We start from the raw sequence: 17,859 nt of genomic DNA on the forward strand, positions 1-17,859 counted from the left end.
TTAAATTAGTTTCAAGTTTACTACCCATAAAAACATAAGAGTCCCATATGAAAAAACAGCAAGCCGAGAAAAGCACTGTTCAAGATTTACATTTTCATTAAGCGTTATGGATGGGACATCCATATTTTGGTATTTTTCGATATTTTCTAAACAAACCTGGTAGTCTTATTTGTGCATTGTGTTGTGATACAGAACAATCCAACAGATAACTCGATTTCGACCATCCATAGGGGACATCCATAGGGGACTCTTATGCTTTTATGGGCAGTTTAGATTAGTTTCAAATTCAAAATCATTGCAAACCAAATTTGACCAACAAAACTTATATTCATTTAATAAGGTTATTACGTATTACGAATTGTATAATGTTCATTTCAAAATCGAAATTTCAGACCCTCCCGATTTTTTTTCTGGACCCGCCCCAGATATAGGACGCAAAAATCGGATTCGGTTATGAGTCAGCTATTTCAGTGTCCTATTGCAAATAATTAAGTCGAAAGGCTCCCATTTGGAATAAGTTTAAAGTAAATTAATTTTCAGATTTTTTTTTGATGAATTGATCTGTAGGGGACCGTGTTTTGTAGCCACCCTGTACATACTCAATTTTGCTCGGCAATTGCCCTACAGCCATGTAGTCAGCAAATTTAGAAACTGATATCTCAGTAAAGTGAGATTTGTTTAAGGATTTTTATGAACGTGTTCACTGGAAAACAGAAAGAGAAACAATGTCCGGAACGGTGGGAATGAAGAAACGGTGAAAATCATCACAGTTCATCAATGGCGGAATGGTTAACGCACCCAACTAGAGACTGGGAGATCGCAGGTTCGATTCCTGCTTGAGGACATATCTTTTCTAAGTGTTTCCAATAAAGATGAATTTTCACCGTTTCTTCATTCTCACCGTTCCGGTCATACTTTCTCTGTCTGTTTTCCAGTGGACACGTTCATAAAAATCCTTAAGAAAGGAACTTTTGTCCAAACGTCCAAACAAGGAATATATAAAAAATGAGATTTGTTTGCTAATTTTCGGTGAAAGATTTTCAGAGTATCAGCTATGAAATGTACTTTTACTAGGATCTCAGCTGTTGAGATTTCGGCAAAAGATGCGAAAAACTGAGATTTGGCAGAAAAAAATAAGTGTTCATGTGTGGCACCATATTCAGAGTGTCAATTCCCGTATTATAGACGCTGTCTGTTACTAGTTCTTTAATTTCAATTTTTAGTAAAATAGTTTATCATATCTATGTTCCAGAAACCACGAGCGGTGAGCAAATTCATGGCTCTAAACATTGCATTCATTTTCCAGATCACCGGGAAAGCTAAATAAGAAAGCTGGCACCTGCGTATCTGCTGATTTATTATGGCGAAAGCTTCGTGTGAGTCGCGGAACCAAGCAATAAATCCGTAAAAGTCGTAAAAGTTTAATGCGGTTCGCCCTGGTTCCATCACGCCGGACAGTGGCATCTGATGGGGTGGACGAAGAGTTGTGCCATGCAGAACGCTCTCTTTTCACTAATTACCGAACCGATCCGAGCCAGCTAAAGCTAAATCTGTGGAAACATCGCATGTATTTTACCACAATCAATAGTCTATTCAGCGTTCCCCGATGCGATGTAGGATGGGATATGAAATTTCATTATCAATCGCGAGGTTTTGGGAACGATTAAAAGTGAAATTTCTCCACCGGTTGTGAGGGTGGGGAATTGTTTGTGGACGGTCACCAGGTTAACTCATGGCACGACCTCCTCAGCAAGAAACGAAAGTGACAATGGCATATTTATAGTGCTTTATAGGGTGTTTAATTTGTCAATATGGAGTCTCTGATTTAACGGTGCGGGTAGGGAAAATACATGAAAATCATCTAGGCGGCCTGACGGTTACGTCGAAAAGGTGAAGGAAAACAACACGGTATCGTCAGACAGCTCAATAAGTTCAATAGGCAAAGGGTGAAAGATACATAGGTTTATGCTATTCGTGAGGTGATTTTTGTTTTATATATATATCAGCTTGATTCGAGCTCGCATCGATCAAACAGAGACCCGGGGGATGGTATTCATCCGCTAGCAACGGGAGTTTGTTTTCCTTGGTTTCAATAAGGGGTGCCCCGTTTGATAACTTTTGGGTTGCACATAAAAACCAGTCTTCTTGTGGAAAGTTTTTTTCCCTCGGCCTATAGGATTTATTTTTAAAATTTTTAAAAACTTTGGATAATTTAGTAATCGGAAACTTGAGGCTTTCATGTGGACTACTGATAAACAGCACCGAAGTTACGCTACCAGAGCGGTATATGCAGGTTAGACTTGGGCAGAGAAGGATTTATTACATACCGATTCACGTTTCACCGCACCCTTTTCAGTTCCTTCGCGGATGCCACCTTTCCTTCGGTAGGAGGTTTGTGCATCCGGTTTGGTGCAGCCGTTCCGGGGACCGATCGATTTTCCTCCGTTCGGTGGTGGGGGTGGTGGAGCGGTAACACAAATGGGCCCTGGAGACGCACGTCGTCGGTGGCTTGTTCTGGTAGGAAGAATCGGACTGTAACTGCTCAACTCCTCGTCGGCGGAATCGGCTGAGGTACCCGCAGCGTTTCCGTGAATTAGTGTAGAATTTTGCGGCGCCATTTAACTTCCAATCTGTGGGGAAAATACAAAGGAAATAAAAGGATATTTAATCAATACTTGGTGGAATGGAGAAAGTTTTCTGTCTCGTTTCTTATTTCAAGTGACATGGAAATAGTTGTAGCTCTGCCCGCGTGTTTGCGGTTCGCTGAATACACACCATAATAAATGCTTGCTTTTATGTCTACAAATTTAGGGTATGATTGAGAGAACATAAGTTTACACGAAATTTTTTGAACCATTAACATTTTTAGTTGGTATATAACCGGGGGAAATATCGTTATCATATTCGATGGGTAAAGTTTAAATAAAGATTTGTTATTGCAAAACTGTTCGATTTGGTATAAAACTAGTTTATGATAAAATAAGTTTTTTTTTATTTTGACGTGTTTTTCTTGCTCTAGGGAAAAGCTGCTTAACATCTGAAGTGCGTGAGCAAATTTCGTGACACCACCTTCATAGTCCTATAGGCCGACAACTAAGAGTACAACACTGACGGAACGTCAAAGCTTCATTTACAAAATTCCGCCAAACCATAAAACAGTGGTCCAGAATGCAAATTTGGCAGGAATTTTAAGTTTTGCTATAACTAAATTACTTAGCCTTATTATGTCTTTGGAAACGTTTACATAGTTTGTGAGCCACTACTTTTTGTTAAAACAACAGTTTTGGTGGTTATAGTTTATTCAATAAACTTGACTTTTTTATCAGTCTAGATTGAACCGTATGACCTTCAGTGAAATTGTGGAATAACAAATTTTAGAAAAAAAAAAAAAATGCTGAATACATATAAGCTCTATCTGTCATATTTTTCATTTAACGAGAAATTTAAAATTTTAGCAAGAAATTTAAAATTGTAGGTTTAGCGTTTTCCAGTTATCTCAGCTAAAACATCAATTCTTTGTAGACTTTCGAACAGATATACACGAATTTTGTCGCTTGGTGGTACACGTTCGGGCCCATAACAGAATTGGGAACAGCCCAAACTTGGAAGACAGAAGAGATGCGTAACTGCATAGTATTGTAAATAATAATTGTAAATATTGAGGTACTATCCATATCTTTGTAACCCTTTCATGTCCATGTTTTTTATAAACAATAACGTTTTCGAACAGCTATAACTTTTGGTTTAGGCAAGATTGGTTCACAAAAATAAGTAACGCGAATAATTGTGATTATTACTTTCTTTTTAAGCACTAACAGTTCCAAGTATAAGTTCAAGAATTGAAGCTTTTGTAATTAATTTGATTGGATTCCAATGGAGCAGTAGAGCAGTTTACGTTGATGACGATAAATGAAATTTGGAGATATCTTCGTTAATTTGCAATATTATTGATAACTGATAGAACCTACCAACTTCTACTACGTTTTCCACGCAATTGGACCATTGTAAATATTCTAGAATTATATTGGAAGGCAAAAATTGAGCAGCTTCTAACACTGAGAGGAAAGCACCTATCTTTATGAAAAAACGTTTTTTCGGGTTTTTTGACCCCATCATTTTCAAAGAAAAATAGTTTTGGAACCCTATATTTCGCTCTACTGTAAGTTCGGGTAATATGTTTATAAAAGAGTATGTCTTCACCTTTGCGGACGATTCTGTCTTCAGGCGTGTGTGCTGTAAAAGCCGAAGGGGCAGAAGACACTCATTATAAGACCAAAATGAGGCATATATTTTCGAGACGCTCTTCGGATGTTTTACGTTTTTATCAATTGTCTTTGTTATTACTTTCCAAAGAATGCGTTATGATTAGTAGATAGAAGTCCTTAAGGCTGCAGTTTCGAACACTGGCTCTTTCATTAATGTTTCACAATATTTGCTCGTTCGTTTCACTCATTCATGTTTCGATCTGTTTTTCTGTTTAACATAACCAAAAATCTTTTGAAAAGTTTACTTCATTTATGTTGGCTTGATTATTGGGCTTTGTAAATGCGCAGTTATGAACAATCCACTATGTTTGTTGACATTCTGGCATGAGAAAATTTTCTGGTTCAATTTCCACATGCAATGATTCATGACAGCACCGCAAAGCAATTTCCATAAACAATTCATCAAATGAAACGCCTCCCGTGAAGAGGGCCAAATGTTTCCTAGTTAAGGTTAGTAGCTAAAGTCCACCGAAAAACATAAGTTACCAACCGTGGAAAGTAGCAGAGATTTCTTCAGAATGATAAAAAAATTAAGCCGAGGGCTCGCGTACAACGCTACTAGTATACTTCTTCAGGTGCATTAAGAGAAAACAAACCAGTAGCTACTGATTTATGGCCAGGTTTGTTAGTTGGATATTTCCCTTATGTACATAACCGTCGGTTGGTGATTTCGGCCTGTAATCAAAGCTATATTAGCATAATAGACTGAATGAAATGAGGTACATGTACTGTGAATGGGTGGTTTTTAGAAAATGGGAGCAGCAGCACATGTTGTTATTGTTTCCGTTCTGGTATGTGTATTATTCTTTCATGCAAATAACTAAGCCACACAGAAAAAACTAATTAAAAATACCGATTGAGAGCCACTGATAAAGCTTGATACTTGTTTTTGTGACGGAGACTTTCTCCTGCCTCACGCTAAGGCCTGATTTGATTTTGAATCGTCCAACCCTTCTTCGTGAAGAGCTTCAATGTGCTTTCGATGTTTTCGGTTCAGGAGTAACAGGAAACCTTACACCATAATGGCCGGCTGTGCAGGAAGTTCCGCAATTCGAGTCGAATTTGAATAAATATCCTTCGGAATACGTCCGACTACATGGTGAATGTTGAAAGGTCGAAACGTGGGTGGTTCGCTCGGTTTTGTGTTGTTCGCTAAGGTTTCCTAGCACAAAAAGCTCGCGCACTTAAATATAGGTACGTGCAGACATTAGGTACATATTCTAGCAGGCGCTCGGCAGGAACATATGGAAAGGCCCATTTCGTATAATAGGTACGAATGTAATCAATTTAATAGCGCAGAACTATTCTGTTCGCACGAGGGGTACTTTTATACTTTGGGTGGAGACGTTGAGAGGAATTGGGAATAATTCAAAAAACGCGAAACATCTGACTTTATATATACCTATGGGCATGGCTTTAGTAGACAGATTTGTTGTTCAAAGTAGTTTCATCATGGTGCATGAAACTATCAGGGTAGTAATTTAACAACTGTTGGTTTGATTTTTTTTAAATTTTAGAGGTTGTTACCTTAAAGTCATTCGCCTCTTTTCGGGTTTGAAAATCTCTTTAGAATAATATCTAACCCTATGTGCGTGGTGGGAATCGAACCCAGTTGAACTGCATATAAGGTAATCGATTTACCAACTATGCTATGCCCTGCCCACCCCCTGCTGGTTTGATTGAACATTTTTGCTATGATTCATAAAATGTAACACTTCAATTTTGGCTTTTCTTACACAGAACAGTTAGGAAATTGTTTCAACAGTTAAGAAATTGTTTCAAAGAGCTGAATGCCGTATACCAGTCACAGAACCGCAGAGAACCGTACCAGGCTTCGACAATAAAAATATTGATGGGCCATACTATAGATTAGTTCTTATTTGAAGATCGATTAGAGGAATTGCACGGATTTAACCTTTTAAATCAAACCATTTTTATATCATTTAATTGACACTGCTCAACCCGTTAGCTCAACGGAGTTTATTGTCTGGTAACGGCGAGGTGCAAGAAAATGTCTGGAAGCCATTTTCTTGTAGAAATAAACAATCTGAGGCGACAACAAGAAATGTATATTACATTCGCGACATCTGTTTAAAAGTATATTGGTAGTGTAAAATAAACAAAAAGCGGTGGTCAGCTATGTTCGTTCGCGTCCCTTATCACCTATTTTATAAGGTGATTCATCAACAGTGCTATCTTTGAAAATGAACCATCTTGGTTAGGGAACTAAATTCTCTGATCTTATTTATTGCAAATAATGAAGTAGGTTTTATTTTATTATATTCAGAATTGTACATATTTTGCGTATGTAATTTTAAATGTTCTTTAATTTGATGGCATTGTAAGGGAACACGTATCCGCCGGTTGATGCTAATCGAGCTGACATTTCTTTGGACTGATCAAACTAATTTCTTTGGTTGTTTTGTGTGTATTTGACCAACTCTGAAACTAATCCATGGGTCATTTAATGTGCGTGGGGAATACGCATGGTCTTGTCTGAGTGAAATGATGACTGTAGATTCATATATTAGGGGTTGAGACTTGGCGGTTAATGAGAAGAATCAGAAGCTATTTACCAATTTGCGGCAGTTATATCAGCACTAAAAATATATAGTCGGTGTTGGGTCAGACCGGACTAAGTCGCAAAACCTTAAAAAATGAGATAATCATAGCACTGGATAAAGAATTTCTTCAGCTGCATTCGACTTTGAGCTGATTTGAAATATGCTACAATAAGCAAGAATTATAGTAAAAATAAATTTTAAATTACGGATGCTGCGATTCAAGCTCTTTAAACTCGAAATCAATACAATGCCACTTAGTCCGGTCTGACTTAACACTCACCGTATGTTTCATTGTTATATTCATTGACTTACTTTTAGTCTCATTAATTAATTTAATGAAATCAAATTAATTAATTGTTCTCATTGTATTGTATACTTTCAACTTGTCATGTTATTTCTTCATGAGTATAAAATATGCTAGCTTGATTATTGACGTAAAAGGTGACAGGTGACTTTCTTTTCGTTCTTATCGTCTCCAATTTTGTACTAGTAATTAGTGTAAAAATTAGCGTCACCGGTTGTATATTCGATATACAAAGCTAGTCGTTTCAGGTATTTCGGTTGTGCTTATTTTATACCGTTTAAAATGCGCTTCAGGTAGCTTATGATGATTACATAACAATCGGCACCTTATTCAATTGTTCGCGGAAAAGGAAACCAATATATAATTGTCATTTTATTTGCTATATAAATATCAAAGTTTATACACGATGAATAATACTTGTATTACGAAATCTTTAATTATATAGGTATTACCATATCCATATCGATCAATGTCTCAAAACACTAAAGGTAATCGCTTTTCATGGTATTGTATAGTTTTTAGAATGTCGTGGTTCGCTAGAATAAAGGAACAAGGAATAATGGAATCGTGAACATACCGTTAGATTCAATTAAACATGAGCAACACTCCCGACTGTCGGCAGTCAGGAGCTGAAGTTGCTTTTTCACAAACCGATCATTTCCAAATTATTCTAACAAACGATAAATCTATCATAAATTTTCGGCCGCCGGCTGCCCAGAGCAATAAACACATGATAATACTTCTGAGAGTTGCATAGATTGTATCATCTATCAAGGTAAATCTAGATTTGTGTTCCTCTAACCCATTCTACTACCAAAAAGTCCTTCCCGTGGCAATCGTGGAGATGCAGAGGTATACACTTGTGACCTGTGATTTCTTAGGTCACAATATCGTCGCTTTGGTCACTGAGCCCAGCTTGTATATATTTGTAAATATTGTTATTTTTTTGTCGTATAAATAAATAACAGTGTACGGTCTATCTCGTGTATTTGACGACGCCTGTTCTTTGTTTATACTTTGAAATTATTGTTCGTAAATGTCTAAGTAGAATTTAAACGTCAAACCGTTACTACTCCGTGCTTGCATGTTTGAGTCGCGTTTAAGTTCTGCTTAATAGCCCAGGTTGGTGTCAAACGTAGGTTTTGTTATTTTTTTGTTCAGAGATTTATTTATTTTTTGTCTATTTATTTATTTATTTTTATATCTATTTATTTATATACTTATTTATTCATATGTTTATTTATTTGCTTATTTATTTATTTATATTTGTTATTTATTTTGCTTGTTTATTATTCATTTTGTTATTATATTTTTTTGTTATAATTGTTCAATATTTAAAAAAAAATCAAAGAAAAAAAGTACCGCACATTAAATATTCTTGATAGCTTTTGTACCAAAAATATTTCGTGACACCAACCAAAACGATAAAATTTTTGTAAATGTCAACCGTCATCGTCCTGTCATCTCATCATCACCGTCATCAAATGCGGGGTGGGATGCGAGGAGGCGCGGTGGGTATATTTTGGAAAACGGACAGGGCAAGGATAAAATCTACCGCGAAAAAGTAATGCGGTCTCTAATAGTTAACCGGCCCGGAGGAGTGAAGACTAGCAGCAGCGAGTCACTAGATACTTGACCGCGCGTTTCCATCGTAAGAAAAGTCTTGTGATATAAGCTGATCCGTAGGATCTTGTTTTCGCCGTTCAGAACCACCACACGAACGTTAAGGTTCTGTCCGGCCAGTCGAGTGGGATAAGTGTGGTTACCGGTTTCTGTGTAGTGTACTAGTACGACGCGAGTGCAAGAACGATCAGTGATTGGCAAGATTTTTACGCCATTGTAGAGGCTAGTACCCAAGTACCGGAGGGTAGGCTCTACTAGACCGAAAACGTTGTAAATCCCACTCGACTTAGTGTTAGACACTCGTGTAGAAGATAAAGTGCGCATTGTACCACTCTCCGGGCCCAAAAGTGAAACGCAGGCCTCCGCTACAAATAGGCCGAGTTGCTGCTTCTTCAGGAGTCCCCCGTCGCTATCGTCAGTACGTTACTGCACCACCGTCGAAGCCCGCGCCTCATCGAGCCAGCTGCAAGTCGACCAACGTCATCACGATCGCAACGGTATCGACAGAAGAAAGTTTTCGTCGAATAAAAAGCAAGTAATAAATTTGTTTGTTTTTATTAATAGCCCTTCTGGCTCAAGTCAAGAAATCAAAAAAAAAGAATAGTAGTGTTAAATAAAAAGTGTATGGTCTGTATATACAAGTTGTGTCGTCCATTTTGCTTACAGTGCATTCCTTTAGGTACTTGTTTCCGCCGAAAATTAATTACGATTCGCTCAGTGACCATAGTGTGGGAAGAAAAGTCCGCCCAGTGTGAATTTCTCAAGGAGACAACCGTGAAACGACCCTAATTGCTGGTGAGTACAGTGTGGCCCCACCACCACAAGTAAACGTTACGAAACCGATACGTAACACACTCTGCTTCCTCATCTCGTACAGATCAGAAGCCAAATAGCGTACCGCTTGCGAACAGCACCCAAACAAAAAATACTATCCGCGTCGCGCTGTTCTAACGTGTACGTGTAACATATAGACACAGAAAAGTTCCGTTGCACTTAACTTCGAGCGAAATGAGTGAACAACAAAATAAATTTCGCCCATTACGGGAGAACACAATCGCGATTGATTTTTCGCAAACCCGTCTTAGACCTTCAGTGCGCGAGGTGGAACAGTTGGTCAAGGTGAAAATGGAACTTGATCTTACAGAGGTTTCACACGTCCAGCTTCACCACACCAGGAATGTAGTACTAATAACGTTCAACTCCTTAGCCGAGGCAGAAAGCTTCGTAGCAAAGAACAACATGCAACATGACGTCGAATATGAAAACGTCAAAACCAAGATCCCCGTGTATATGGATGTCGATCTAACTGAAATAAAACTCCATGATCTGGTACCTCGTACTACGCACGGAATATATTAAAAGATTCATGTCGAAGTATGGAGAAGTGGAATCAGTCTCTAACGACACATAGAGAAACTTTTTCCCTGGCATTCCCAACGGTGCACAGTGGGGCGAAACTGAAAACAGACGGTCAAAAGTCTTTCCTGAGTTTCACAGATGTTTTCATGCTTTTATGTCTTCAGGAAAGTTTCCTAGGACTATATCCCACATCTTTTAGGATAAGCACTTTAATTTTTCTTAAGGTGCAAGTGTCACCTAAAAAATTTTTTTTTTAGCTCGGCAACCAAAAAATTTTTTTTGTGCGGAATCTTGTAGAGCAATTTATTTTGAACAACTTTGAAGAACATATCTGCCATCTATATATTTTTCCTTAAGTGATATGTACGTTGCACCTTAAAATCAATTTTTCAACTTTCTCTTCTACAACTTAATTTTTTCTACATTCATATATTCTAGAAAGTTTTAGATACCATCGAAACACACAACTTTTCTGAAGACTCCAATGATGTATGACATGTGTATCGGGATATAAATCGATTTTTCTTAAAAAAATACTCTTTTTCATTATAAAATTTCTCAAAATTGTGAAACTTTGTGAACCAAAACTCAGCATGATTAAATTCGCCATGTTATGTAGTAAATATAAGCGAAGTATAACAATCCGGACATTTCGGGTTTTTTAGTTTTCCTACATTTTTATACTGTATAATGCATGGATATTTTACAGTATCTATAGAGCGGGCGTTAGTAAATCAACACGTAATAATACAGAATACTACACTCAATGCAAAGTATATCTTCTATTATCAACAATCAACATGTAAAAACAATGAAAGTGTATGAAGCATTTATTATACAATAGAAGTATTTTATATTGAACTAGCCAATACCCGCCGCGTGTTGCTGCGACTTTCAACGAAATAGCATTAAACACAATTTGTTCCGAAGCGCCATGGCAGATAATCCCCAATCAATAGCACACAAACACGCTCCATGACAAATGTCTACTACGTATAAATTTTTAGGGCAATTGGCCTTTTGGGAGTCCATAAATCACATACATACAGACATTCACTTTTATATATATAGAAGAAGATGACTAAAATGATTAATCTTGGAAAGATTACATAATTTTGGTATTATCCCTCTCATTCTTCGTTCCAGTTACTCAAAAATCCACAAAACGCAAGCTCTGAGAGTGATTCAGAATGATATTTGCTTTGATGTGTGTTTTCTTTTATTTTCAATAATTCACAATAAAATATTACTAATGCTATAAATAATTGGATTACTGTTAAGCGTGTAATGTACCCGCGTAAAAAGCAATTTAGGCGTCCTTCTAATGTATAATTAGTGCTTCATACACTTCATTGTTTTTACATGTTGATTGTTGATAATAGAAGAAATATTTTGCATTGAGTTTAGTATTCTGTATTATGACGTGTTGATTTACTAACGCCCGCTCTATAGATACTGTAAAATATCCATGCATTATACAGTATAAAAATGTAGGAAAACTAAAAAACCCGAAATGTCCGGATTGTTATACTTCGCTTATATTTACTACATAACATGGCGAATTTAATCATGCTTTGGTTCACAAAGTTTCACAATTTTGAGAAATTTTATAATGAAAAAGAGTATTTTTTAAAGAAAAATCGATTTATATCCCGATACACATGTCATACATCATTGGAGTCTTCAGAAAAGTTGTGTGTTTCGATGGCATCTAAAACTTTCTAGAATATATGAATGTAGAAAAAATTAAGTTGTAGAAGAGAAAGTTGAAAAATTGATTTTAAGGTGCAACGTACATATCACTTAAGCAAAAATATATAGATGGCAGATATGTTCTTCAAAGTTGTTCAAAATAAATTGCTCTACAAGATTCCGCACAAAAAAAATTTTTTGGTTGCCGAGCTAAAAAAAAAATTTTTTAGGTGACACTTGCACCTTAAGAAAAATTAAAGTGCTTATCCTAAAAGATGTGGGATGTAGTCCTAGGAAACTTTCCTGAAGACATCAAATCATGAAAACATCTGTGAAACTCAGGAAAGACTTTTGACCGTCTTTATTCAGTTTCGCCCCACTGTGCGGTGTTCGGGTTGTGCGAATGCGACTGAACCAACCTATACCGTCTTATTTAACTTTCGAGGCCAGATCATCGCAAGGTGTTAACTACATACAAAGAACCCTTTGCACACACCCTGGACAGACGCCCACGTGCCAGTTCTGTAACAAAACGGCACACTACGGAAAGCCATGTGCCAAAACAACTAAAGAATAGTCATCTACTACATCCCACACCACCAAACAGTCTTGGACATCTACTGATACACCACAGACAGCCGGTCAAAAAATGCATGCCGGACAAACAATATTTCACGGTATCACAAAGCCAATAGTTAACGCACGCAAGGAAGAAATAAACAAGAAGGAAGACAGCTATACCAGAGTCACACGAAAACACAAAAAGCACTAAGAATCTAACAGCGACGAACAAAGCTCCAACGATGAAGACATGGACGTAAACATGAGCGAGGGAGAGGGCAGACGGACTGAGCAGCAAGCTCACCACCAAGAAAGAAGATAAACACGAGAAGCGGAAAGCAGTGCGCCCAGAAAGGTAGCAATAATACTTGATTATTTTTTACTATTATTTTATGAATTATAATCTATTATTTTTGAATTGCATACGAAATCAAAAAGGCGAATGACCCTTGGGGTTAAAACCTTAATAAACAAACAAACAAACAAACAAGTATACACGGTCTCCATAACAACGTTTGCTGCACTAACATTCCTTTCCTTCCCCGATGACTATAAGGACGTGGCCGGCGTCGTTATTGATATTGCAAAGTATAGAGCTCTCGAAACGTGCACATTGATAATGGATAGGTACTCCCAGGCCCATTCGTTGATTCTCTGTGCAATTTCGCTTGTTCTGGTCAATCACGGAGTAGCAACTACGAATTGTACGGTCATCATTCTCATGCTCATGCTCATATTGGTGGTAACAAAACAATATATATTACTGGTAGATAAGGAAGTGTTTGAGTAGATTCAAGAAATGAAGAAGAATCTACTCGTCTTTTGCAACATGGAATCAGAAACTAGTTTTTGGTTTCTGGTGCCGCACGCCACGCGGCATCTACACTAGTTTTGTCCGGAAACATTGTTATCACATGTCACTAGTGGTGCACGATATATGAATTCGTCGATAACTTTGTACCGTATCCCATCAATTTCCACCTCAGAACCAACTCCACTCGGATTGCCTCGCTCTCTACCAGTTATCATGTACTTAGTTTATAGTCAGTCCGACTCTCGAAGCCTCCCTTTTTTCCACTGCTCTACGATCAACTCCAATGATGTCGGTTTCGTCCGTGAATCTAAGAAGCATGTGATAACTATTCTGTTCCTTTACACATCCGATCTTAATATCGTACCTTAAACCACTATGCTGAACAATGGATAGAGTGCATGGTCCTACTTCAATTCATCTTACGCCACAAACGAGTGGGATGATTCTCCAGCATCATACGAATCAGCTTAATCAGTTTTGTCGGAAGGCCCTGTTCAAACATTATCTGCCATAGTCCGCTTTGTTTCACCAAATTGTATACCGCCTTAAAATTCATAAACAGATACTGAGTTGGTCCGCAACTTGTATTCCCGGAATTTCTCCAGAATCGGACGCAGAGTAAACAGTTCGACAGTCATTGGTTTTCTCTCTCGAAACCCTCTTTGGTATTCGCCGAGAAACGAGCCAGAAACGACCGCAGTTTGCTAAACAGAACAAGAGAGCAAACCTTGTAGTCGGCATTGATGATATTTCGAGTTTAGCTATTGAGTTTGATATTGTAATGTGCAAGTATGAGTGCATGGAAACATTTAAGAGCGTTTCGCTCACAGTTCGAGAGCGAAAAAACAGATGTATTTGTGCTCCGGAGGATTTTTTGGGAGCACGATATATTTATTGGGTTGGAATTCGCCGTATGACAACACGCAGAGTGGTCCAATAGTTATAATAGCGAGAAATGTTATAGATCGGGGTATGTATTTTGCATTCGTCATATCGGATTGTTAGTAGATTATCTGGCCACCCTGATCACAAGAACGACAAAGAGAGAAGCAAAGCAAACGACACAGACAAATCGTGCACAAGATCCATCTCTACAGGCAGCTTCACTCGCTTCAGCAGACAGTACAACCCACATCCAACTAGACTAACACCGATGCAGTGCCGAGCATACTACACACCACCGAGCGGAAAGGCCACGAACTACAACTTCGTCGGCAACAATACTTCCATCCCTATTCCTTCGGCCCGCTACCGGGCGCTCATAGCCCTAAGCGCCGCGGACCCCTCGCCAAACTCGTTGATATCTCTGGGAGGACTATCCGTTAGTCCGACGCCACCACACACACGCCCGAAGAACAAAAGACACAGCACAGCCAGCAAGAACAAACACGTAATCAGATTTGCTAGGGGAAAAGCCTTCTCCCCTGCACCGGCCTCGTTCGTGGATGTCCCGCGCCCATTCGATGAACCTCCGGCGGCTGCCAATGCAGGGGCACGGCCCGGGTAAGTCTCCAAACAATAATCCCTAACCAAGACCAGACGTTTTCCCCGGTCTACTTTTCAGCCTCTGATACTGAACTAAATAACACAGCAGACACCTCGACAATTATCCAGCGGGCTCCGGGACAGAAAAAGGTCCTCCGTGCCTCATGCACCTCACCTCAACTAAGGAGCAATCTAAACAACGAGATTTTTTTTTGTCTCCTTCACCCGCTTCGGCACTTTATACTATTTTTCATCAGTTAAAACAATTTCGACGCAAAATACAGCAACTTCCACAACACTCAGCAAAGAGACGACGAAATACAACCTTGCCATCACTACGCTGACACTAACACTTCCATTCCCAAGCCCTATTGCGGGCTCATGGCTCACCGATAACTGCAGAACTCGCCAAATAAACCTCGAAGTCCCAACCAGCGTGGTCCTCTCGCCAAACCTCTTGATGTTCTCGGAAAGGCAATCCTTTAGATCGATGCCACCTTACAGCAGCTTGACGGATCGAAGATACAGCATAGCCAGTACTGACAAATACATAACCAGATCTGCCAGGGAAAAAGCCTTCTGCCTTGCAGCGGCCTCGTGTGTGAATGCTCCGTACCTAGTCGTTTAGCCTTCGGCGGCTGCTGGCTCAGAGCGCCCGGCTCCCACCCGGGTAATTCACCTCACAATATTCCCTAACCAGGACCAGTTGAGTGCCCTGACCTACTTTTCAGCCAATAAAACTGAACACAGCAACTCTCTACGACCCCTGGGAAGCCCGTCCGTTAGTCCGCCGTAACTCCATAGAAGCCCAATGGACAAAAGACACAGCATAACAAGTCCAGTGGACACTTCTTCAGTCTCCCGGGTATGTCCAGTTGTGTCCGAAATTAACATACCGCCAAGTCCAACAAATACCGCATCCCGCCGGAGATACTCTAGCCTCAGCACACCACCATCTAGACCAAACGAAAAGGATTCTACTCTAGCATTTCAAAGGAATACCAACGGAGTTCTAGGTGAGCTAGAGATTATTATTGCTTGAAATTCCCCTATTTGTCTCGCGATCCAAGAAACCCACACCAACAGCGATGTAGATTGAGTCCCAAGCTTCAGCAATCGTTATCACTAGGAAACAATTGGAGGATCTAATCTCTACCAAGAAGCCGTAGGCATCAGAGCAGATATACCTTTGGAACCCATTCCTTTGACAACCAAATTGATTGCCACGGCTAGTCGCATCACTTATCCTTTCAATTGTACGGTAGCTAATGTATATAGTATATACCTACCACGATTCTAACGCGCACCACATTTCTTGGGGTTCAGAAAAATGTTGCCACCTCGAGGTAACCGAGGATACCAACACCATCATACTAAATGACGGCAGTCCCACATTTCTTCGTGGCCGTACGTCGTCGGTCATAGATCTGACTATTTGTTCTAGCATTCTCGCCGGAACACTCGGCTGGAAGGTATCGTCGGATATGGGTAAAAGTGACCACTTTCCAGTCGTTATATCGTATAAACACTTATCATCAGCAACCACACGCCGAAGACAATGCATTTTAGATCTCGTCGACTGCCCGGTCTTTGCAGAATAAATTTCGAAAAGCCTAGACTTTGATCGTAACTATGATACTGATGAACTCACCGACATCATATTTAGAGTAGCTAGTAAGAATATTCCTCGGTGTCGAGGAATATTCTTACTAGCTGTGTTGATCTTAATTGATGTGTTGTAGCACCTTCCACTAAGCGGAAAGGGTGCACTACTTCTCAGCTTCGACAGAATCTGGGAAGGTGGGCTCTTCCCAGCTAACCAGCGTGAATCCCAAAAGCGAAACGACACGGTAGCAAGTGATTTCCGCCCAATAAGTTTTCTCTCGTGCACATCTGAGGTGACGGAAAGGATGGTATACCGAACACTTACCACGCTTCCGGAGGATCGTAAACTGCTTGATCTCAGACAATTTGATTTTCGCAAAGGCCTCGGTGCAGGAGTACATTTGGGATCCTTCGGCGAAGTGGCAACCCAGGCCCCAAACGAAGGTCACCGCATCGACATCGCTGTTCTAGACCTTTCCAAGGCCTACAACACTATATGGCACGAAGGAGTCCTCCGGCAACTCAGAAAATGGGGCATTGAAAGTAACTTAGGGTTCTTCGTGCAACAATTCCTGAGTAGCAGACGTTTTCATGCTCATGTTAGAGGTGGAAGTCGATCTAGCTCTGTCTAAGAAGCACCAAGGCTCCGTCCTGCTGGTGCCGCTCTTTCTCATCGGGATGAACTCATTGTTTGCCACCTTACCGAAGGGCGTTTTGTATATGTGGATGACATTGTCTTGGTAGTCACCGGGAACCATAAGACGTGCGTACGAATCTAACTTAAAGCTGCCGTCAGAGCTGTTGGCATTTGGGTGGAATCGGCTTCAACATTGCGGCAGAGAAATGTGCAGTTACACACTGTTGCAATACCATTACCGCGGGCCCGCCACCGCACTCTGGAGAGTGCTGGGGAGGTTTCTCCGCGGCCTAGGCAGAACAATATGAGTCGGCTAAACAATATTCCATTCGACTGCAAACCCACAACAAACGAGGCATCTTCCGGACTACAACAAAACAATAACAATAATTTAAAAAAAAATCCAATGTAAATCACTCTTTTTTCTCTTTTCAAGGTTGAACGTTAAAGCCTTTAATTTCTACCTTGGTCGCCAAATCACTTGGGACAAATACTGCAATCGTGAAAATGCTCGTACCTGAATGGAAGGATCAGTCATCGATGCCATATATTTCATTCAAGGTAGGAATCGACGCGAGATTGAGAGACGCTGCACTTTCTCCATCGACGTGGCCAATAGGAATCTGTTTCCGAGAATTTTACGAGCAATTCGAAGTTTGAGAGCTGCCGCAATGCTTGTTATAAATCTTTGTTATGATATATTGCTTAGTGTTGTATGTTGTTTCTTCATTTGTGTTATTATTATTTATAATCAAGTTGAGTTAGACTATTTTAAGAAACAGTCTGTATGGCACAAAGTGTCAAACAAGAAGGAATAAATATATACCTAAATAAATAAATAAATAAATAAATAAATAAATAAATAAATAAATAAATAAATAAATAAACAAATAAATAAACAAATAAATAAATGAATAAATAAATAAATAAATGTATAAATATATAAATAA

At 39.3% G+C, this 17,859-nt stretch overlaps 1 protein-coding gene across 2 annotated transcripts in view; it reads right to left on the reverse strand.

Moving 5' to 3' along the window:
• The window catches only part of LOC131689903 (uncharacterized), a 64,333-nt gene that overhangs the window by 22,206 nt on the left and 24,268 nt on the right, over window positions 1-17,859 (reverse strand). For both annotated transcript variants that reach the window (XM_058975289.1, XM_058975288.1), the window contains exon 3: window positions 2,328-2,630. In XM_058975289.1, the coding sequence (XP_058831272.1) occupies window positions 2,328-2,618 (291 nt within the window). In that variant the 5' untranslated portion in view covers window positions 2,619-2,630. The remainder of the gene's footprint in view (window positions 1-2,327; window positions 2,631-17,859) is intronic.

This window comes from Topomyia yanbarensis, chromosome 3 (assembly GCF_030247195.1).
Source record: "Topomyia yanbarensis strain Yona2022 chromosome 3, ASM3024719v1, whole genome shotgun sequence".
In the NCBI taxonomy this organism is placed as follows: Eukaryota; Metazoa; Arthropoda; class Insecta; order Diptera; family Culicidae; genus Topomyia; species Topomyia yanbarensis.